The sequence below is a fragment of the Poromitra crassiceps genome, assembly GCF_964638095.1.
Source record: "Poromitra crassiceps genome assembly, chromosome: 1".
Lineage (NCBI taxonomy): Eukaryota > Metazoa > Chordata > Actinopteri > Beryciformes > Melamphaidae > Poromitra > Poromitra crassiceps.
Genome location: NC_139623.1, coordinates 40,796,136 through 40,817,434, shown reverse-complemented (window position 1 = coordinate 40,817,434; position 21,299 = coordinate 40,796,136). Strand labels below are relative to the sequence as shown.

Here is a 21,299-nt window from a genome sequence, read left to right as displayed (position 1 = left end):
AAAGCATCAAGACAATGTGAGTGGTTTGGTTAAGCTGTGGAGAAAGTTGAATGCGATGACGAGAGAGAGAGGTGGGGGGAAAGGGTAACCTTGACCGGATCAAGGTAACAGAGAAATCATCAATAGGCTCAGTGTGTACTGATGATCATCATCTACATCCAGTGACAGGGACACCTGTGGAAGCCGTGGGATGCTAAGCAATCTGGCGCCACTAACATGGCCACCTGGACGGTGGCGGCTGTGTTATATTAACACAACTCAATCAGGACAAGGCACAATAGAAGTTATTCGATTTGGGGGGCGCGCGCACAGGGGCGAACTGAGGGGCCGGTGTGAATAAGGCTAGATTCACACATCGCCGCAAAGACAGCCAAAGAGCGCGCTTTGCCGCCAACACCAGACGCTTGGCCTTTCTCACTCACACCAAACAATAGACACATGGGTATGATTCACGAGCCACACCGGCACCACAGATGCTGTTTTTGACAAAATAAACAAACGTTTCTGTCTGACCAGATTTCCTTCTTTCTTCAATGATGCTGCGTCTGTGATGCACCGGACCTGCCTACAATAGCTGAAGCGTGGTGGGGACTCCTTCTCTAGCTTCTTCCTGACAGGACGCAGTAGACTAGCCCAAGTGAGTGAACATGGATGTAGCGCAGACTGCAAGGTGAACTGGAAGTGTAGTGCAAAGCAGACGCAGACGCACCGGTAACTCGGCATTCTCACCCTGTTCAACATTTCTTCCTTCATACGTCACACTAATGTAGATCCTTCGTTATAAACGTCCGATTCATGCTTATAATATGTACATAGGTGGTGTTGTATCCTTCATTAAAAAGTCCAATAGTGCCCAAGTACGTAGGCGTTGTATCCTTCATTAAAAAGTCAAATTCACACGGCGCGAGAGCGACAAAGGGTTTCGTATTGACCACAGAGGGAAGGTTAATCAAGATATTGGCTCCTTGTCATGCAACTGCAAATAAGGAGGATTAAGTAGGTCAGACCTTTGGACTGGGGTCATGGACACTACAGATGATGTATTAAGACTGCTGCAGTCCTGCTAATAAGGTGTGTGTGTGTGTGTGTTGGGGTTGGGGGGGACAGATGTTCTATGGGGTCAGAGGGGTTGGGGGCCTGTTGCCAGTCAAACACAATTAGATGTGATTGCTCAGTGAACCATGGTGTCCGGCTGACCGGCAATTTCCCTACACACCGCCTCTTCGAGAGAGGGGGCAGGCTTGGTCTTTTGTTTTTAAGCTAGGCCAAGAAACAATCATCCTCCAATCACAAGATGTGGTGGACTGCACCTCCCCCTCACCACCAGCCAATCCTGTCCCCTCCAGCCCCCCGCCCAAACCCAGAAGAGACACTTCAAACAGCAGTTCAACGGTTCAACAACAAGTGGCTGACCTAAACGCTCCTGGGCTCCGACATTTGACCAGTGAGATTGGACATTCGACGACTTTTCAAAGGACTCTGAAAATTCTTTGTAATAACAAGTCTGCTATCTTCCATCTCATTTAACAATGATTTCAAGGAATTAAAAAGATGTCAGAAACTAATAATGATTCACAGATGAGATTCGTTGTGTTATCATACTGTTGTGTGGGCATTTCATCAAGACACAAGAGCTGAACTATACATTTCCCAAACTCCCCTGCACATATGTACACACGCATCCACGCACACACAGTTGCAATTTTATACATACATACATACATACATGCATGCATACAGCTGGCCAATCGGGGGCCTGGATCTGTTATGAACATATTTCTGTGGAAAGGGCCATCTAGATTAAAAAAAATAATTAAAGAACATGCATTCAGTTATGTACAATATAATCTGTATATTGACCATTCAGCTGTATATCCACCCTAGAATTACTCGTTTTTTCTGTGAGAAAGTTCAGGAAGCAAAATTCATCAAAGTATTTGTATGTCTTGGGGAAAAAGTTAATGTGCTCTGTTGTTCCTCTCATCTTCTCAACACCACACCAGAGCCTGGCCTTCATAACGGGGAGTCTCCTCCCTCTTGTAAATAGTAAAGAGCCACAAGTCGGGGCTGATCAGCCCATCCCAGCCCTTCTACCATCTTCATTGGCTTGTGTCATCCCCCCCCTATCCCCTCCCCTCCCCTCCTTACACGGTCCCTCCTCCTTTACGAGGAAGGGGCAGGTTAGACGATGGAGCCGTCCCTGTTCTGAGCAGGGATCATGACAGGGATGGCCCCCATGCGGCTCAGGTTGGGGCCGGCCATCTTGGGGGCAGTGGGTGGGGGCAGCGGGGCGTGGCTCGGAGGCCTCTCGAACTCCTCCGACGAGGGGATCTTGTCATACTGGGGCTTGAGAGCGTACTCGTGCAGGTTGGAGGGCGACATGGAGCCCAGGGAGGAGCGCTGGCTGCCCACGCTGGTGAAGCTGCGCGCCGTCGAAACGCGGCTCTTAGGCGGAGGCACGTCCTCCCTGAGGGGAAACACAGACGGGGCAGCACAATCAGACAACGAGACAAGATTTCTGAATTCACTGAAATGGAATTTTGAAAGATGATTTTCTTACTCTAAGTGCTGTAAAGCATAATGAGGATTGATAGCGCACATGCAAAGCAGATTGAAATGTCTGGCACTTTACTGACCGACCTGAATTTAGGGATGCACAATAGGCCCGATATGACATTTCTGCCGATATGACAGGCCGATATCATCCAAGCCTGTTAAAGTAGGATTACTCGTACAGTTTTGTTTGAAAGAAAACGTCACATAAATAAACTGGAACGACCGCACTGTGGATTTATGCCTCCGCCATTAGTTCATTGTTAAGTCCAAATCGCCATTTGAGGCAAATTGGAAGAAATTCCGTCAAGGCGCTCCTGAGAGGGGGGGCACGGTGGCGCAGTCGGTAGCGCTGTCGCCTCACAGCTAGAAGGTCCTGAGTTTGATTCTCGCCTGGGACGCTGTGGGCGCTGGAGTTGTGTCCCCCCCATATCTTCAGTGCCTACTGCCCAGGTGGGTTATCTCGTCGAAAGGGCCTTTCTGTTTGGAGTTTGCATGTTCTCCCCGTACCCCCCAGGGGGTTCCTCCGTACATAACCCCCCACTAAAAACTTGCAGAAGATCGTCATACTTCCAGTTACGACAACATCCGAAGTTGGTCCCCGGGCGCTGGAAAGAAAAAGCGACCACTGCTCCTGGCCTGCTCCCCGGAGGAAAGGACAAGCCAGGATGGGTCAAATGCAGAGGACAAATTTCACCGGCCACCGTCAGCATGAGTGTGTTTGTGGCCGCATGCATGTGTTGGTGTGTGACTGTGTGACAATAAAAGACGGGCTTGTCCGTCACTAACTGCGTTTTTTAACTGTGTTTTAGATGTTGTGTTACAGACCTTGAAAATTTGGTGTGTGAGGTCACAGTGACCTTGAACTTTGACCTTTAACCATCAAAATCTAATCAGTTCATCCTTGAGTCCAAGTCGATGTTTGATGCAAATTTGATGAAACTCCGTCAAGGCATTCCTGAGATATCGCGTTAACAAGCTTGAAAATTACGTTCGAGAGGTCACAGTGACCTTGACCTTTGACCACCAAAATCTTATCAGATCATCCTTGAGTCTAAAGCTGTGTTCACACCGAGATATTTATTTTTCTCTCTGTCGCTCGATTCAACCCTTTGGAATCGCTCTGTCGCTGTGTTTAAATCGCTCGTTAACAGGCACATCTGGGGGCTATAACGTTACGCAATGTCATGATATTTGTCCACTACGAGCCACCATAGTTGTTTACAAGCTAAGCCTATCAGCGTGCTCCTAACGCAAGCTCTATACCGGTAGTACAGACTTCACTTCATGTCAGCTACCAGCCTGTCAATCAGCTGTCAATGCGGTTTGTTGCCACACAATAAACCAGCGGTGTGTTCCAAGCCAGTGTGATCCTTGACTCACTCTCACATGGCAGCCAATCAGCGTTGAACAGCGACTGATGCCAGCGTAATTTCGCTCGAGTTGGGATATTTCATCTCGGGCGACGAGCGAATTTTCTCCCTATCACTCTGTCTCTGTCGCTCGGACGCCCAGCGATTTTTCTCCGGGCGAATATACACTCAATCGCTCGTTTGCATTGACTTTGTATGTAAACTCGATGCCAGCGAAAAACTTTAACACATTGAGTGCCACAGCGCTTCAGTAAAATTGTCTGCAGCCTGTGCCAGATTCACTTCCATTCAGTTGAAAACAGCTATAGAATTTTTTCTATTATGGCTATATTGACGGGGCTGGACTTTAATGAAACATTGAACACTCCTGCTTCTTCCAAAGAAGAAATTTTGTTTCTAGACAGTTCCATTATGAAATGACAGCCTCTGAAACAAGTGCACTTTCAAGGGTTTTCTGTCGTTTTTTTTTACTTTCCAAGATATAGTCACTTTTATGAATACCTTTTGCACTCTAATTTGGAGCACATTCACTGACTCTGGCTGGTGTTTTCTGATGTGGTGGTGTGGTGTGGTTTCTGTGCAGCCTGCGTGCCCCCCCCCCCCCCCCCCCCCTCTCCACCTCTGAGCTGCGGGCTCCTCCCACATGCACAGAGTTTGTTTTCTCGACTCCGTTTTTGCCCCGGACGGATCCCAGCGCGCATCAAGGAAATGATGCGCGCTGGCAAACGCGACTGAACGAAAAGGCTTGGCCGTTCGGCTTCGGATGCTGGCTTTCTGGCAGGAAATCGTGTGGAGATAGATAGAAGCATAAGAGCTCAGTTGTGAGCGCGGATGCAGCCGAGCCCACTCTCCGCTGCAGACAGAGCAATATATACGGCTCTGGCTGAAGCATGCATCGGTTTCCTCTTTGATCACGTCTTTCCCTGCTTTCTCCTGTACAAAGTAAAGGATCTGAGGTGAGTGGCGCAGCTTCCGTGACGATGTTTAAGGTGGCGCCGTGTGATCCCTTGAAGGGATTCATGCTCACTGGCTGGGTACGACCTTAAACAGCAGAATTATGGAATAATATGAATTATGATTTTAGGACGTCCACAGACGTCCTTGGCACTCCTCGTTACTTTTTTTTAGGACGTGCACAGACGTCCTTGGCACTCAATGTGTTAATAGGTCGGTGTGAACGCAGCTTAAGTCGATGTTTGAAGCAAATTTGATATATATAAATATGGCATGTTTTATATAACCTAAGTTGAAGTAGTTTTATTATTTTGCCCAGAATGTGTACATTTTGAAAAGCATTATATTTATGTCTGCATCTGCCAGTGGGCCATCACGATAAGAGCAGGCATAATAATGTGTTTATTCCACTACAGGAGAGACTTGATTTTCACTGAAATTAGGTGGGAAAAAATGCTTTACCGCACCATTGTGACGAAAAGAGAGCTGAGCCAGAAAGCAAAGTTCTCGATCTACCGGTCAATCTTTGTACCTACCCTCACCTATGGTCATGAAGGATGCGTCATGACCCGAAAGAACAAGATCGTGGATACAAGCATCTCCCTTAGGGACAAGGTGAGAAGCTCAGTCGGCAAGGAACGCGGAGTAGAGCCGCTACTCCTTCGCGTAGAGAGGAGCCAGAGGTGTCCCACCCATCTGGTAAGGACGCCACCTGGTCGCCTCCCTAGGGAGGTGTTCCTGCCACGTCCACCTGGGAGGAGACCACGGGGAAGACCGATGGCTAGGTGGAGAGATTATATCTCCACGCTGGCCTGGGAACGTCTCGGGATCCCCCAGTCAGAGCTGCCTAATGTGGCCGGGGGAAAGGGACGTTTTGGGTAGCCTGGGTAAACCCATCCCCCACGTGACCTGCTCTCAGACCTGTTCTCAGTCACTATGTATGCTAGTGACTGGGAACTGAGAGAGCAGGTCACGTGGGGGCTGGGTTTACCTAGGCTACGTTTTGGGGTCCTCTGCTGTAACTGCTACCTCCGCAACCTGATACCTGATAAGTGCATGAAGATGGATGGATGAAAATGCACGCATATATCGTAGGGGTGGGAATCACCAGATGCCCCACGATACGATATTATCACAATGCATAAGTCATGATTAGGGATGGGAATCGAGAACCGGTTCTTGTTGAGAACCGGGTCCCAGTGGATCGATTCCTTGGAATCGTTAGCCAACGTCCTGAACGATTCCACTATCGATTCCATGCGCGATGACGTCACACGCTGCGACACGCACGCAACGCAGCCTTGTTTTGTTTCCAGCCACCATGGCTCTAGGCAGAAGCAAAACGATGACCACAGTGCCACTTGCAATTCTTGCAAAACCTCTATTTCGTCAAAGGGGGGAAATACTAGCAATATGCAGAAACATTTGTCCACACAGCATGCAATAATTTTGGAGGAATGTCACGTTTTTGATGTGCTACGGAGTGACGATAACATGGCTAACAGCAGCGCGGCTAACAGCAGCGTGGCTAACGTTAGCGCCTCATCTGTTAATATGGAGAGTAAACTCCTCCAGACCCTGTCTATTGTGTAAACCAGATTTCACCAATACTCCATTTCCATCCATTTAATTGAGAGGATGATGACGTTCAGAGTCAGACTGGTTCAGGGGCTGGTAGTCGCTTTGGGTCAGAGGCTGCAGCGAGTACTTCTTGTGCAGCTCTAGGCTAGAGCCTCTAGCCCCTCCATTCACCCAGGCAGCTGGGAAGAGTAAAATGACCGAGGCGAGGGTAAACGAATGTCCCCGAGCAGTGACTAAGTTTGTCTGACATGCCAGCTAAAGTAAAATGTCCAAAGTTGCATGTTGTCATTCTAACCACTAGTTCTGTTTCATTCATTCCGACTATATATTTTCTATGGGGAGATGACAAAGATGCTCAACCCAAAATACAAACCCCCAAACAGAGCCAGTTTAACAGACACACTGATCCCTGCTTGGTATGGGATTGAAAAGAGCAATCTGATCTCAGAGCTGAATAATAATACATAATTATAATAATAATAATCTAAAAGAAAATTAATGTTAATAAACCCGTTTGTACTCTTTTTTTTTTCCCCTTGCCCAATGAGAATCGATAAGAGAATCGATAAGGAATCGGATCGATAAGCAGAATCGAAAATGGAATCGGAATTGCTAAAATCTTATCAATTCCCATCCCTAGTCATGATACGATAGTATTGCGATATGCTAGTATTGCGATATAATGTGTATTTGCGATATTGCGATATACTGTGATTTATTACCTTTTTTCAACTGCAAATGATGTCCGCAAAGGAAAAAACTCAGTTTTATCTAATGAGATAAAGTTTCCAGTCTGTTCTTCTCACTTCAATCATTTTTATTGCAGCAAAATGGGATTGTGAAGCAGACAGACTGACCAACATAGTCATAAAAACTTGTCATAAATGTTGTATGCACTTGACATTTTGTATAATAAAATATCACGATACTTGGCATTCAATACGATATATTGCCCACAAAATATCGCAATACTATGCTGTATCGATACCCTCCCCCTCAACCCTAATATAACGTATCAGCCAAAACAAAGAGTTGGGAAACATCGGCATATCGGATATCTGCAAAAAAAAAAAAAAAAAATCCAATATCGGGCATCCCGACCTGAATTTGAGTCTTGAAGCCCACGGCACCGAGGGGGAAAGCAATAAATACAAACTCTTCAGACTGAACCACTAGTCTGCAAAACACACAAACTGACTCAATAAATAGTAATAATTGGAGTTTGCTCTCGTGTGATTGTTGGGGGCAGTGTGTGTGCTGGTCTGCCACACAGTCAGTGACTCTGTGTAAGAGCCTGCAGAGCTTGAGCCACACAGTCAGTGACTCTGTGTAAGAGCCTGCAGAGCTTGAGCCACACAGTCAGTAGCTGTGTTTCCATTACAGTTTTTCGCAAAATAATTGCGATATTTCTACAACTTCGACTTGTACAATTGCGACTTGTAGGTGTTTCCATTGAAGTTGAGTTTGGTCTGACGGCGCGCACACCTGAACGCACTTCCCCATTACCAGCAGCTGCCACAGTGATTACGCACGGGGATCTGCCCCATATGGCCATATCCCGTCCCCTGCATGCTCAAATCCAACCAATGGTCAATGCAAATCACAACATGAAGTTACAACACATATAAAAGAGCCTGATTATCAATTCAAAATAAAATTAGTGGCAACGTTGCTGGCTGCGGTGAATGCAGTGAGCGCGACAGGCAGAGGAAAAAATGTAGCCTAATACAACTGGTCCGATTTAGAGATGGAGGAGGGGGGAAAAGGCTGATATGGTTCAATAATCGGAATGTCGTGTATTATAATTATAACATTGCACCTGAAACGTGTGTAATGTATTACTCACAGTCACTGTATTCACTTCAGACAGCACCACCGCACCGGTGTGTGCTTTTCATCCCCTCATCTCGCTACCAAACTTATTTTCCGCTGCTTTTCCAAAGGAGAATATGGGTCACATGACGTGCAAATGCGGAAAAAGTGTTTCCATTACACTTTTGCGATAAACTGCTATATCGACACGTCTGAAAAACCACCTCATGAGAGCGCAAAAACTTTTTGCGATATTTGGGAGGTTTTTCGAAATTCACGTGTTTCCATTACCCAATTTCTATTGCGATATTTAGATTTTGCGCATTTCTGAGGGTAATGGAAACACGACTAGTGACTCTGTGTAACAGCCTGCAGAGCTTGAGCCACACAGTCAGTGACTCTGTGTAACAGCCTGCAGAGCTTGAGCCACACAGTCAGTGACTCTGTGTAAGAGCCTGCAGAGCTTGAGCCACACAGTAAGTGACTCTGTGTAACAGCCTGCAGAGCTTGAGCCACACAGTAAGTGACTCTGTGTAAGAGCCTGCAGAGCTTGAGCCACACAGTCAGTGACTCTGTGTAAGAGCCTGCAGAGCTTGAGCCACACAGTAAGTGACTCTGTGTAACAGCCTGCAGAGCTTGAGCCACACAGTCAGTGACTCTGTGTAACAGCCTGCAGAGCTTGAGCCACACAGTCAGTGACTCTGTGTAACAGCCTGCAGAGCTTGAGCCACACAGTCAGTGACTCTGTGTAAGAGCCTGCAGAGCTTGAGCCACACAGTAAGTGACTCTGTGTAACAGCCTGCAGAGCTTGAGCCACACAGTCAGTGACTCTGTGTAACAGCCTGCAGAGCTTGAGCCACACAGTCAGTGACTCTGTGTAACAGCCTGCAGAGCTTGAGCCACACAGTCAGTGACTCTGTGTAAGAGCCTGCAGAGCTTGAGCCCAGCAACCAAAAGCAGCAAAAGCCTCCAGTCTGCTCCCTCTGCCACCACATTAACAACTAATAAGCAGCAATAATCCAGTTAAAAGCTCAATCAAACCCAGCCTGAGGGGGCAACGCTTGTTTAGTTCACAGCCTGTTCCTACCACAGTGTTTCAGCAAGTGTGTATGTGTTTGTGTGTGTATGTGTGTCTGTCTGCACATATGAGACAGAGCCAGTGGGCTAATCCTCTTTGTCCTACAGTGTGGACCAGATACAGTCCAGAGCAGAGCCACGGTGGGCCCAGGGGTGGGAGAGAGGCCCTGTGGCCGGATGGACAGTTGATGGTGGGGGTTGGGATGAGGTGGGTCAGGAGGGGGGGAGGGGCGGGGGCAGCCAGCAACAGACACGACAGTGGATCCACAGAGCAAACAAAGCTTTCAAACTGATTACTACAGCCGTTTATTTGAGGAAGGGTAAAAAAAAGAAAAGAAAAACGCTGATGGAGAAAAACCATTTTCATGGTCGCTGGGGCTGTCTGGCATGTGTGTGTGTGTGTGTGTGTGTGTGTGTGTGTGCGCGCGCGTGTGCATGCGCGGGTGCGTGTGAGATGACAAGAGGCCAGTTGACATGAAGGAGTGGCAGTTACAGTATAATGATATGTATCACAGGGCATTTCAATGCTTGCCTTTCAGCCAATATTTCCAAACTAGAAATATGACTCATTATATAGGGGACTACACAGCGTTCCATCAGCGCTCTGTGATATGTGAGCGAGAGAGCCCTCGTTTCTGTTTGGGGAGCGTACCTGATCTCATTACAGATTTCCTTCTCGTACTTCTTCCTGTTATGGGCGCGGCAACAGCAGAAGAGGATGATGGCGATGATGATGAGGATCAGCAGCACGGCAATAATGGCCCCGGCGACGATGCCTGCAGTGTTGGGGGCTGGACGAGACGGGACAAACAGATTGGTTTGGGAGGTTTGGTGAAGCAAGTTTGGGTAGCAAAGACTTCAACACAAACTAAGCCATTTCAACAATCACATTTGCATTTCATCTCTAAATGCAAGGGGTAAAGATTGCTCTTTATTAGGGATGGATTCATCTCTCGAGACAGACTTTCGACTTGCATCACACTGACGTCCAAATAGGGCACTCGAGTACTCGTGGCCATCCCTACTGTAGTCTTTATTGGTTCAGGCTTTGAGACACCCAGTCGCCAGAAGTCCATTCATTTTCTATGCTGAGCTGTGACAAACTGCCAGATGTGGACTGCGGTCACCTTCGTCTCCTATTTGTTGGCGAGAAAAAGCTTTGGCTGTGCTAGCGTTGCTTAATGTACCACCTGTTGCAGCAACACCATTGGCACAACAACCGATAATTAGTCAACTCAAATTGACCAATGGCCAATGGTTTTTGGTAGTCGCGTGACAGTTGTGAATATGGACGGTGGCCCAGTAGGGACATGGAGCGAGGTGGGCACTTACGTGGTGTGATGTTGAGTCTCAGGATGCACTCCTCACTGCCCACACGGTTGGTGGCGGTGCAGCGGTACGTGCCGGACGCGCTGGCAGACGCGTTCCTCACGTTCATGCTGCCTCCCACAGGGTCTGTAGGAACGATGGGCAAGGATGTTTCCAAATACAACTACTGCTCTGACTGGTTACAATCCACTCCATTGAAGAGTTGACCAATCGTGAGTTTGAAATTAGAAGCTTCTATATGACCTTTCTTGTTGTTTTTTAATCAAAATTGAGTGATGCACATATTGTGTATGTTATGCTGTGCTTGTGTGGTGTTATTTGATTAAAAGAAGAACACTTTGGGATATTATAATAATAAATAATATTTTAAAAAAGTACGCTTTGCCAGCTGCTAAGTCAAATCTTTGATACTCGATATGACTGTGCAGTACTATGACCTTCAAACGTCACGTGCAGCTTTTGTGTTTGTTGGGGGAGAGTGTGTGTGTGTGTGTGTGTGTGCGCGTGTGCGTGTGTGTGTGAGGGGTCAGTTTACCCAGCACGGCGGACGCGGGCAGCAGGTTGCCGCCACCTGTCTTCTCCCAGGTGTACTGCAGGGGGTTGGTGCCCTCGCTGGACAGGCACCTCAGCACAACGTTCTTTCCCACCTCGGTGGGGCCTTCAGCATAACATCTGGGTTTGGACGGCTTCACTGTGGAGAGACAGAGCGGAGGGGAATGGGCAGGAAGGAGGTGGGGGGGAGTGAGGAGAGGGGAGGGAAGAACATGAAATATATAGCAGACACACCCAGGTGGCCACATTAACAACAACATGTCCCCCTACCCACATCCCCCTACAGCCCTTATTTCTCCATGTCTCAAGCTCTGTAGGCAGGTTGATTGTGTGTGTGTGTGTGTGTGTGTGTGTGTGTGTGTGTGTGTGTGTGTGTCTGTGTGTGTGTGTGTGTGTGTGCATGTGTGTGTGTGCATGTGCGTGTGTGTGTGTGTGTGTGTGTGTGCATGTGTGTGTGTGTGTGTGTGTGTGTGTGTGTTCGTGTGCCTAAAGTTGCCTCCCCCCCTTGCTCATAGCAGCAGTCATCAGCATAATGACAGCAGTAATCACAGTAATTGATACAGCTGCTGTCGTTACAGGTGCTGTCACTCAGGATAATGGCAATGAAGGAGGGAGATGTGCGCCATCAGACACACATGTGTGTACACACACACACACACACACACACACACACACACACAGGCAGACAGGCTCACAGAGTGTTCAGCGTAAAGGATAGGGGCAGAGCTTGCCATGTGAACGCTGAGCATGCACAAACATATTCCTTGTTCAGTCGCTGTGTTGGCAGGAGATGAGAAGGGGGAATTGAAAAACAAACAGGGCTCCAAATTAAAAGCAGACCAACTCCAGTGAAATGCAAAAGGGCACACACACACACACAGCCAGGCAGGCGCTGAAAAGAGAGAGAGAGAGAGAGAGAGAGAGAGAGAAGAGAGAGAGAGAGAGAGAGAGAGAGAGAGAGAGAGAGAGAGAGAGAGAGAGAGAGAGAGAGAGAGAGAGGCTATGAGGGGGAGGTGTGGACAGAGGGAATGTGAGAGGCCAGAATCCCTAGATCCAACTCTGCACCGTGTTCATTGGCAGAAAGCTGACATCATGATGTGGTAATGGGTGCTGTAACAACAAAGCCCTGGAGTGGGGCTGTCCAGATCTGAACCGGAGAGGGGGGGGGGGGATTAACACCAGACAGACAGCACTGAGCGCACTCCTACTAATCTAATAAAACACACATGGCAGTCAGGAGGGAGAGAGAGAGGGAGAGAGAGAGGACAAATTAAGTGAGCGGTGATGGACGGATAGAAGAGTGACGGGGGCCAAGGCTGCACAGCTCCTAACTCACTGGACTGCTCTCTACCTGGGTGTTGTGTCACACACGCACGCACGCACGCACGCACACACGCACGCACGCACACACACACACACACACACACACACACACACACACACACACACACACACACACACACACACACACACACACAGTATATGTCAGAGAGCTATGACATTTTGAATGCCTCTTTTAAAGGTGAAAGTCAAACTGGACACATCCGAGGGCTTGTGATGCGCAGCTCGTCATATTAGGACGTCTGTCCGAGGGTCAGATTGACGAGTCTGAAAGATGAGGTGAGAGAAGAAGAGAGAGCCACTACGCAGGCTGGAGGAGCACAGAGAGATAACGCCTCTCTTAGGATATCAAAGAACAGCGAGTGAAGATTTATGAGCTGTGCAAGGCTATCCTGTGGAGCAGGATAAGTGGAAAGGGATAGATAGTTAGATGTTAGGAGGCAGACTGAAAGAGTGACGACTAGTGGGCACTAATGTCAGGCAGATTAAATCAAAGAGCCTGGTTGTTGTTGAGCTGTGCAGTAAGATTCTTCTGAATGTGACACAGATTGTTTGGACTTGGACTCGTTTGTCAGACCTAAAAGTGATTGGTTATTACAAGTAGGGATGCAGAATGACATTGGCACGTTATCGTGCCAATGTCAAAAAAATTTGCGCATATATCAGTAAAATCCAATATCGTGCATCCCTATTTACGACTATTCACCTTATTCTTTGCCCACACATGGACGCTTCCGCATTACGTCATTTCGTAATAGTATTTCCGTTTTGACTTGCCAAAAACCCTGCAGGCAAAATGGCCGCGCACACTCCCCTCCTAAAGTGGCAAAATTACTCCCCCATAAACTAACATATCTTGGCCAATACGTATGTAACATACAAAATAAAACAACCCGTAATATCTTAATTTTATGTAGAATGCAGAGGACATGTAACTGTTTAGTTAAACTTGCATTCCAGGAATATTGTGCTCTAAAGATGACGTTAGTGGCTCGAGGCTGTTGCATCCTGAATTGCACATAGGTTACGTAACCTATGTGCGATTCGAAATAACGCATCCGAGATAGAAACGTTATGAATATAGCCACGTTATAAACAACAAACTAACGCTGGTGATCCGTATGGAAACAGTGTTACTCGAAATGGTTAAAAGTTATATCAATTTGGTCATTCAGTGGCATTTTACTGCCATATAACATAACTAACTAGCGGCTAATATTAGCCACAGAAGGCAACTAGCGCTGAACCGGAAGAACAAATACGTTTGCGTTGAACGCGGAAGAGAGAAAAAGTGGGCGTGGTGAATAAGGTGAATAGATGAGGTCCATTCAGAGATGGTGACTGGTTGTGAGAGCTGATGACGCGCTGTGCTGGACTGCAGGCAGGTGGGTACTCTCTTCCTGTTAACTTCACTGTCCAGCCGCAACCAAAACAGAATACACAACGAGGAGCGCTACCTCCTGTACCGTACCTGTCCTGGACAGAATACACAACGAGGAGCGCTACCTCCTGTACCGTACCTGTCCTGGACAGAATACACAACGAGGAGCGCTACCTCCTGTACCGTACCTGTCCTGGACAGAATACACAACGAGGAGCGCTACCTCCTGTACCATACCTGTCCTGGACAGAATACACCCTCTGTGTGTGTCAGCATGTGTGTATACCTGGATATCAGTGCGTGCTTGGCAGTGGTTGTGACGAGGCACACAACACCCCAGTGTAGTTTCACACGTGTGTGTGTGTGTGTGTGTGTGCGTGCGTGCGCGTGCCCACCCACACACACACACCCACCCACACACCCCCCCACACACACACACACACGCATGTCCCTACTGTTCTTGAGACCATCTACCTTGTGACAAGATCAACCTGAAGGTAACTGCAGAGCATGCAAGATGTCCTCTCCTTGTCACTGTTTCTCCCCCTGCTCCCGGGGTCTATAGCCAGCAGGCTGTCAGCCTCTGTACCCTCCGGCAGTCTCACACAGCTTTCAGCTCGTAAGGTTAACCACAATGGCTGCTGCATTTACATTTAGTCGTTTAGCGGATGCTCTTATCCAGAGCAGAGCAACTTACAAATGACTGCATTAGTAGAAAAAGCTTCAGTTTCTACATGACAAAAATGACAAGCGGCCAAAAGAAAGACCGCAAATTCAGAGTAATAGTGCCTTGACAGCAGCAGATACTATGACTTTTGTCAGTGTTTTTAACATTACAATGCAAAAGATTGTTACTGATTAAAGTAATTGAGGGTATTGATAGTTAACATACCTGTCTATTTAGTATTACTTTCACTTTTGCACAGAATTGGCTTGTCTCAACATTACAGTATGAATAAGGCAGTTTTGATATAAATGAAAAACAACATCCCCCCCCCCCCCCCCCGATTCAGTAGCCAGCCGCTTCTTTTCACCTGACAGGGGAAGCTTCACCGGTAGGACATAGCACGTGGGAGGATCACGCTATTCCAACGAGTTCCCCGAACAGGCGCATCGAATGACCAGAGGAGGCACCACTTCAGCGACCAGGATATTGTATGTTTTGGTGTGGGGTTCCTACTGTATATGAAGGAAACAGGGGGCACGGGGAGAACATGCAAACTCCACACAGAAAGGCCCTTTTGACGACCCCACCCGGGCGGTGGGCACTCGAGGACATGCGGACGGGCACGCACTCCTTCGGCGCTCACAGCGTCCCAGGTGGGAATCGAACCCAGGACCTTCTAGCTGTGAGGCGGCAGCTCTACCACTGCACCACCGTGCCCCCAATATAATTGTTTTCATGTATAAAAAAAAGTTTAATCTAAGCTCGCCAGCTTTTCTTACTGATGAGGCATGTGGGTCTATCACTGGAGGCGTCACTGCAAATTCACTTGACATAAAGGTGTATGTAGTGGTGGTGACTTACATAAAGGTGTATGTAGTGGTGGTGACTTACATAAAGGTGTATGTAGTGGTGGTGACTTACATAAAGGTATATGTAGTGGTGGTGACTTACATAAAGGTATATGTAGTGGTGGTGACTTACATAAAGGTGTATGTAGTGGTGGTGACTTACATAAAGGTGTATGTAGTGGTGGTGACTTACGTAAAGGTGTATGTAGTGGTGGTGACTTACATAAAGGTATATGTAGTGGTGGTGACTTACGTAGTGACATAAAGGTGTATGTAGTGGTGGTAACTTACATAAAGGTGTATGTAGTGGTGGTGACTTACGTAGTGACATAAAGGTGTATGTAGTGGTGGTGACTTACGTAGTGACATAAAGGTGTATGTAGTGGTGGTGACTTACATAAAGGTATATGTAGTGGTGGTGACTTACATAAAGGTATATGTAGTGGTGGTGACTTACGTAGTGACATAAAGGTGTATGTAGTGGTGGTGACTTACATAGTGACATAAAGGTGTATGTAGTGGTGGTGACTTACATAAAGGTATATGTAGTGGTGGTGACTTACATAAAGGTATATGTAGTGGTGGTGACTTACGTAGTGACATAAAGGTGTATGTAGTGGTGGTGACTTACGTAGTGACATAAAGGTGTATGTAGTGGTGGTGACTTACATAAAGGTGTATGTAGTGGTGGTGACTTACGTAGTGACATAAAGGTGTATGTAGTGGTGGTGACTTACATAAAGGTATATGTAGTGGTGGTGACTTACGTAGTGACATAAAGGTGTATGTAGTGGTGGTGACTTACATAAAGGTGTATGTAGTGGTGGTGACTTACGTAGTGACATAAAGGTGTATGTAGTGGTGGTTACGTAGTGACATAAAGGTGTATGTAGTGGTGGTGACTTACGTAGTGACAGAAAGGTGTATGTAGTGGTGGTGACTTACGTAGTGACATAAAGGTGTATGTAGTGGTGGTGACTTACATAAAGGTGTATGTAGTGGTGGTGACTTACGTAGTGACATAAAAGTGTATGTAGTGGTGGTGACTTACATAAAGGGATATGTAGTGGTGGTGACTTACGTAGTGACATAAAGGTGTATGTAGTGGTGGTGACTTACGTAGTGACATAAAGGTGTATGTAGTGGTGGTGACTTACGTAGTGACATAAAGGTGTATGTAGTGGTGGTGAATTACGTAGTGACAGAAAGGTGTATGTAGTGGTGGTGACTTACGTAGTGACATAAAGGTGTATGTAGTGGTGGTGACTTACATAGTGACATAAAGGTGTATGTAGTGGTGGTGACGTATGTAGTAACATACAGGTGTATGTAGTGGTGGTGACTTACATACTGACATAAAGGTGTATGTAGTGGTGGTGACTTATGTAGTAACATACAGGTGTATGTAGTGCTGGTGACTTACATACTGACATAAAGGTGTATGTAGTGGTGGTGACTTATGTAGTAACATACAGGTGTATGTAGTGCTGGTGACTTACATAGTGACATAAAGGTGTATGTAGTGTAGTGGTGGTGACTTATGTAGTAACACACAGTGTAGTGGTGGTGACTTACATAAAGGTGTATGTAGTGGTGGTGACGTACGTAGTGACTAATGTTTGGATGATGTTTTATCTAATAATAACACAGTAGCCTTCCCAAGGACAGTGTCAATGCCTCTGTAGTCAGCCTGCAGCCACTGCTGAGACAATCTCTGGCCATTCATCTCCTTCATTAGAGATGAGAGAAAAAGCTTAGTGGTGCAACAAGATGAATGCTGAGAAACCAGTTTGTTTTTTCGATACCTCGAGTCCTCCTGGTTCAGCTTGTTGGTGCAGTGGAGTGACTTTTGTACACATTCTCATAATGAGACCGTGTCAACAAAAGCACCCGCCATTTTCTAAAGCGCGTCCTATCTCGGTGAAACCAATTTGATAACGCACGAGTGTTTTTCCCTTATGCAAATACCAGGTGAGTTTCAGAAGGCAATTTCACTTTTGACATCATTGAGTCAGCTGACTGACCAGCAAGGCCAGTGTGTGTGTGTGTGTGTGTGTGTGTGTGTGTGTGTGTGTCTGTGTGTGTGTGTGTGTGTGTCTAAGTGTTTGCCTAAGGAGTAGACTCACAAGTCAGTCTCTAAATGCTTCGCTCAGCTGGAGACTAACAGAATTCAATGACTACTTCTGATTATTTTGGTATTATTTCAGAGTATTTGATCAATTAACTTTCCCATTACAATATATGGTGTTAATTAGGGCTGCGCAAAAATGTTGGCATATTAACAATATTGAAATATTCATGTAGAATGTGCACTGTAGTGGAAAATACAAGAATTGGATAAGATGTGAATGGTGCAATAAAATCATTGTGTTTTTCAATTCACTGTGATTATTTATTAGTAATTATTAATATTTAGTGAAAAGAATCAGTATCATTTTGGATCACGGAGTGCCTAGGTGAATATAGACTTGTATCACAAAGGGGGCAATGTTCTCCAGCCTGTGGGAAGGTTAATCACACATGACTACATCAAAAGAGCCAGGGAGAGCAAAGGGCATGTGATTTGGTACATTTCCGCTGTGTAGAGAATTTTGCAACTCAGGCAGCTGGATTCACGCAAGATCATGAGATCAGAATGATCACTTGGCGGTGTCAGGTGGTGAAGTTAATTTACCATGTGACCAAAACAAAACAAAACCGACTGCTAGCAGTAGCACCACGCCATATTTCCAGCAGCCAACAGTTGATTGTCCTTCTTCTGCAGCAACAGTTCCACTCACCCATGACAGTCAGCAGAAACTTCTTGCTGCGGATGCCGGGAGCCTTCTTCACCTTGCACTGGTAGGTGCCCGTGTCGGACGACTTGAGCCCCGTCAGGTTGATGGAGGCGTCGCCGTTCTTGGGGTCGGCTGAGTTGAAGTGGGCGCGACCCTTCATGGCAGGATAGTAGTCCTCATAGGCTCTGTCGCCTGAGTACAAGATGACCTGGAGATGGAAGGAGAGTAGAGAGGAGGGGGAGTCGGAGTTAAGAAATCTGCCTGCAGTGCTTAGAATGATGTACTGTGTATCTGTCTTTTTCTTCTTCTTATTCGTCATTTTAATTTTATTTATTTATTTGATTTATGGGGAGGGGTATTTTCACCTTCATTTGACAGGACAGCAGATAGACAGGAAAGATAGGGAGAGAGAGAGAGAGGGGATGACATGTGGCAAAGGGCTACGGGTCGGATTCAAACCTGGGCTGGCGGCCACGGGACGGTCTAAGCCAGGGATACTCAACCTGCTTTGCTCAGGGGCCACTTCTGCAAAATGACAGGAGGCCAGGGGCCAGTTAATAAACAATAATAATATAATTTTTTCTGTAGCGTATTGTAGTTTTTTGGCGGTGCCAGCTTAAGTTTAGTCTGACAATTTTGTGCACACAGGATAGTTACTGTATTAGTTACATATAAGTGCCTGAGTGGCGAGCAGGCGGCAATATTTGACAATTTAGCTGGAGCTCAGTCAAACGTCAAAAGTCAAATTTCACGTTAGTTTTCATTGTGAATTAGAAAATGGTTGGGGGGCCACTCGGCACTCTATCGCAGGCCACATATAGCCCCCGGGCCGCAAGTTGAGTATCACTGGTCTAAGCCTTTGTGGTACGTGCTCTACCAGGTGAGCCACCGGGGGCGCCCCTGACTTGACTATCAGACGAAAGAATGCAAGGCCTTCTGGAAAAAAGTAATATATCACAAAGGCATTGAAATGACGAGCCTCGCTCACTGAACCCACGAAAATATGAAGAAAGAGAGAAAGGGAGTGTAAGTAGTTTCGCCCTTCGGTCTGGCAGCCCCCCGTGCCACACACACACACACACACACACACACACACACACAGACACACGCACCACACACATACGCACACGCGCACACACACACACACACACACACACACACAGACGCACCACACACACGCACGCACACACAGACGCACCACACACACACACACACACACACACACACACACACACACACACACACCGCCTTTCAATCTGGCAGCATGTGCCGTCTCTTTGCCCTTTCTGGGCTGCAGAGGTCTGGACGTGGAACCAACAAAGGCACCACTGTGCAGTCAAATCAACACCTTCTGTGTCAACAAAGAGCCGTAGTTTACCCCCAGATTTACTAATTCTGTCTGGCATCTGAAGGCAACAAGGAAATGCCAGGAGATGAAGGCCGGGTGGAGCCAACAAGAAGTCTCATAGTAGCTACAGGAGCAGGGGGAGAAAAACTCAAGCACAAGAAAAAGTAAGGGAAGCAAGTAACAATAAAAAAAAAGAGTTATACGGGCATATTCTTCCCCATTTCCATGGAGACAGTCCTCAATGGGCTTTTCTGTGCCCCGCTCAACAACAGGCGTATATATGTGCGGCGACACCCCTGGGTGGAGAGGAGGAGAGAGGGAGGAGTGAACAACATGGCAGGAGGAGAGGAAGGATCATGAACTCATCAGAGGAGGCAGAGCCACTCAAAGGAAGCCAGGGAAGAGTCGAGACAAAGGGAAGCAGCAAGTTGCCGTGTCGCTCCGTTCCCAACCGGAGGAATTGTTTCTGCAGCTCCGAGGCAGGCGTGCACACTGCAGGGAATGGGGGTGTCACGTACAGGGCCACGCTAACATCTTGTACTTATTAGCCGTGCAAACAGGTAATGCAGGCAACATTCCACCTGGATCTCAGGGGAGGGAAACCGATCCAACCCAAACTCCAGCAGGGATCAGAACATCAGCAGTAATAACATGGAGATGAGACCGCGGGAGGGGAGGAAATTAAAGAGCCCCAGGCGGGCGGGCACAGACAGACAAGAAGTCTCTCACTCAGGCGGAAAACACGTCGATGCACAAAGACGTGAGGGCATGCATGCATACACACACTCGCGCGCGCGCACGCACGCACGCACGCACACACACACACACACACACACACACACACACACACACACACACACACACACCTCTAGCACAAAGTCCCCCAGAGCATGATAACCTTGCTGATCCAATGGTCCATTGAAAAGAAAATCACCATAAAGAGCCTAGGTAATGAAAATCAAAAAGGGCAAATGACTAGTAGACAATCTGGCCAGGCCGGAAAGGACAGAGGAGCACCGATGTCTCTGTACAATGTTTAATAACGGGTAGGACAGTCAATGTTACTATGGCCACCTGGCCACTGGGTAGTCTCTGTGGACAGTGTGTGCTGCAGAGGCAAAGGACCTCTATTGTAGTGACAGCTAGGAGCCAGACAGCCAGAGCCAGACTCATTTCCATGGGACACATGCAAAGATGAGGTCATTGTCATGTGATGCTGCTCAGGGACACGCGGGAGGGGCGCAGATCATTTGAGAGGCAAAGCAGAGACATGTGACACCTGTATACTCTAAACAACCTGAACCTGCCCAGCATGGAGAGTGAACAACAGCGTCGTTACAGAGGCTTTTAACTTCAATGACTCTGGAGTGCAGCTGCCTCCACAGATACCGCTCTGCTCCCAACGGCTTCTCAAGGTTAACGCACAATCACTACCTGAAAATGGATTAAGTAGGGCCTGACCGATACTGGATTTTTGGGGCCGATGCCGATATTAAGGAGTAAAACGTTTCCGATAATGATGCGTATGTGATGCGCAGTGGGCGAGCTGCAGCCTAGATATCTATAAAATGTATATCTATAAATTTGGCAATGTGGTCTCTGTTTACATTTTTGTGCCGGCCACAGCTATGCCGCTTTACGTGCGTTTGGGCTGAAACTTTCAGGGCGTGTAAAGAGCACCCGTGCAGGTGACCTGACGCAGCCAT

General features: G+C 47.2%; 1 protein-coding gene across 1 annotated transcript in view; it reads right to left on the bottom strand.

Moving 5' to 3' along the window:
- Window positions 1–2,157: 2,157 nt before the first annotated feature.
- Window positions 2,158–21,299, bottom strand: part of cxadr (CXADR Ig-like cell adhesion molecule) — an 85,667-nt gene continuing 66,525 nt past the window's right edge. The window contains exons 3-7 of the mRNA XM_083642980.1: window positions 18,249–18,453; window positions 11,215–11,370; window positions 10,683–10,805; window positions 10,003–10,141; window positions 2,158–2,467 (exon numbers count right to left, since the gene is read on the bottom strand). Coding sequence (XP_083499106.1) covers window positions 2,182–2,467; window positions 10,003–10,141; window positions 10,683–10,805; window positions 11,215–11,370; window positions 18,249–18,453 — 909 coding nt within the window. The 3' untranslated portion in view covers window positions 2,158–2,181. The remainder of the gene's footprint in view (window positions 2,468–10,002; window positions 10,142–10,682; window positions 10,806–11,214; window positions 11,371–18,248; window positions 18,454–21,299) is intronic.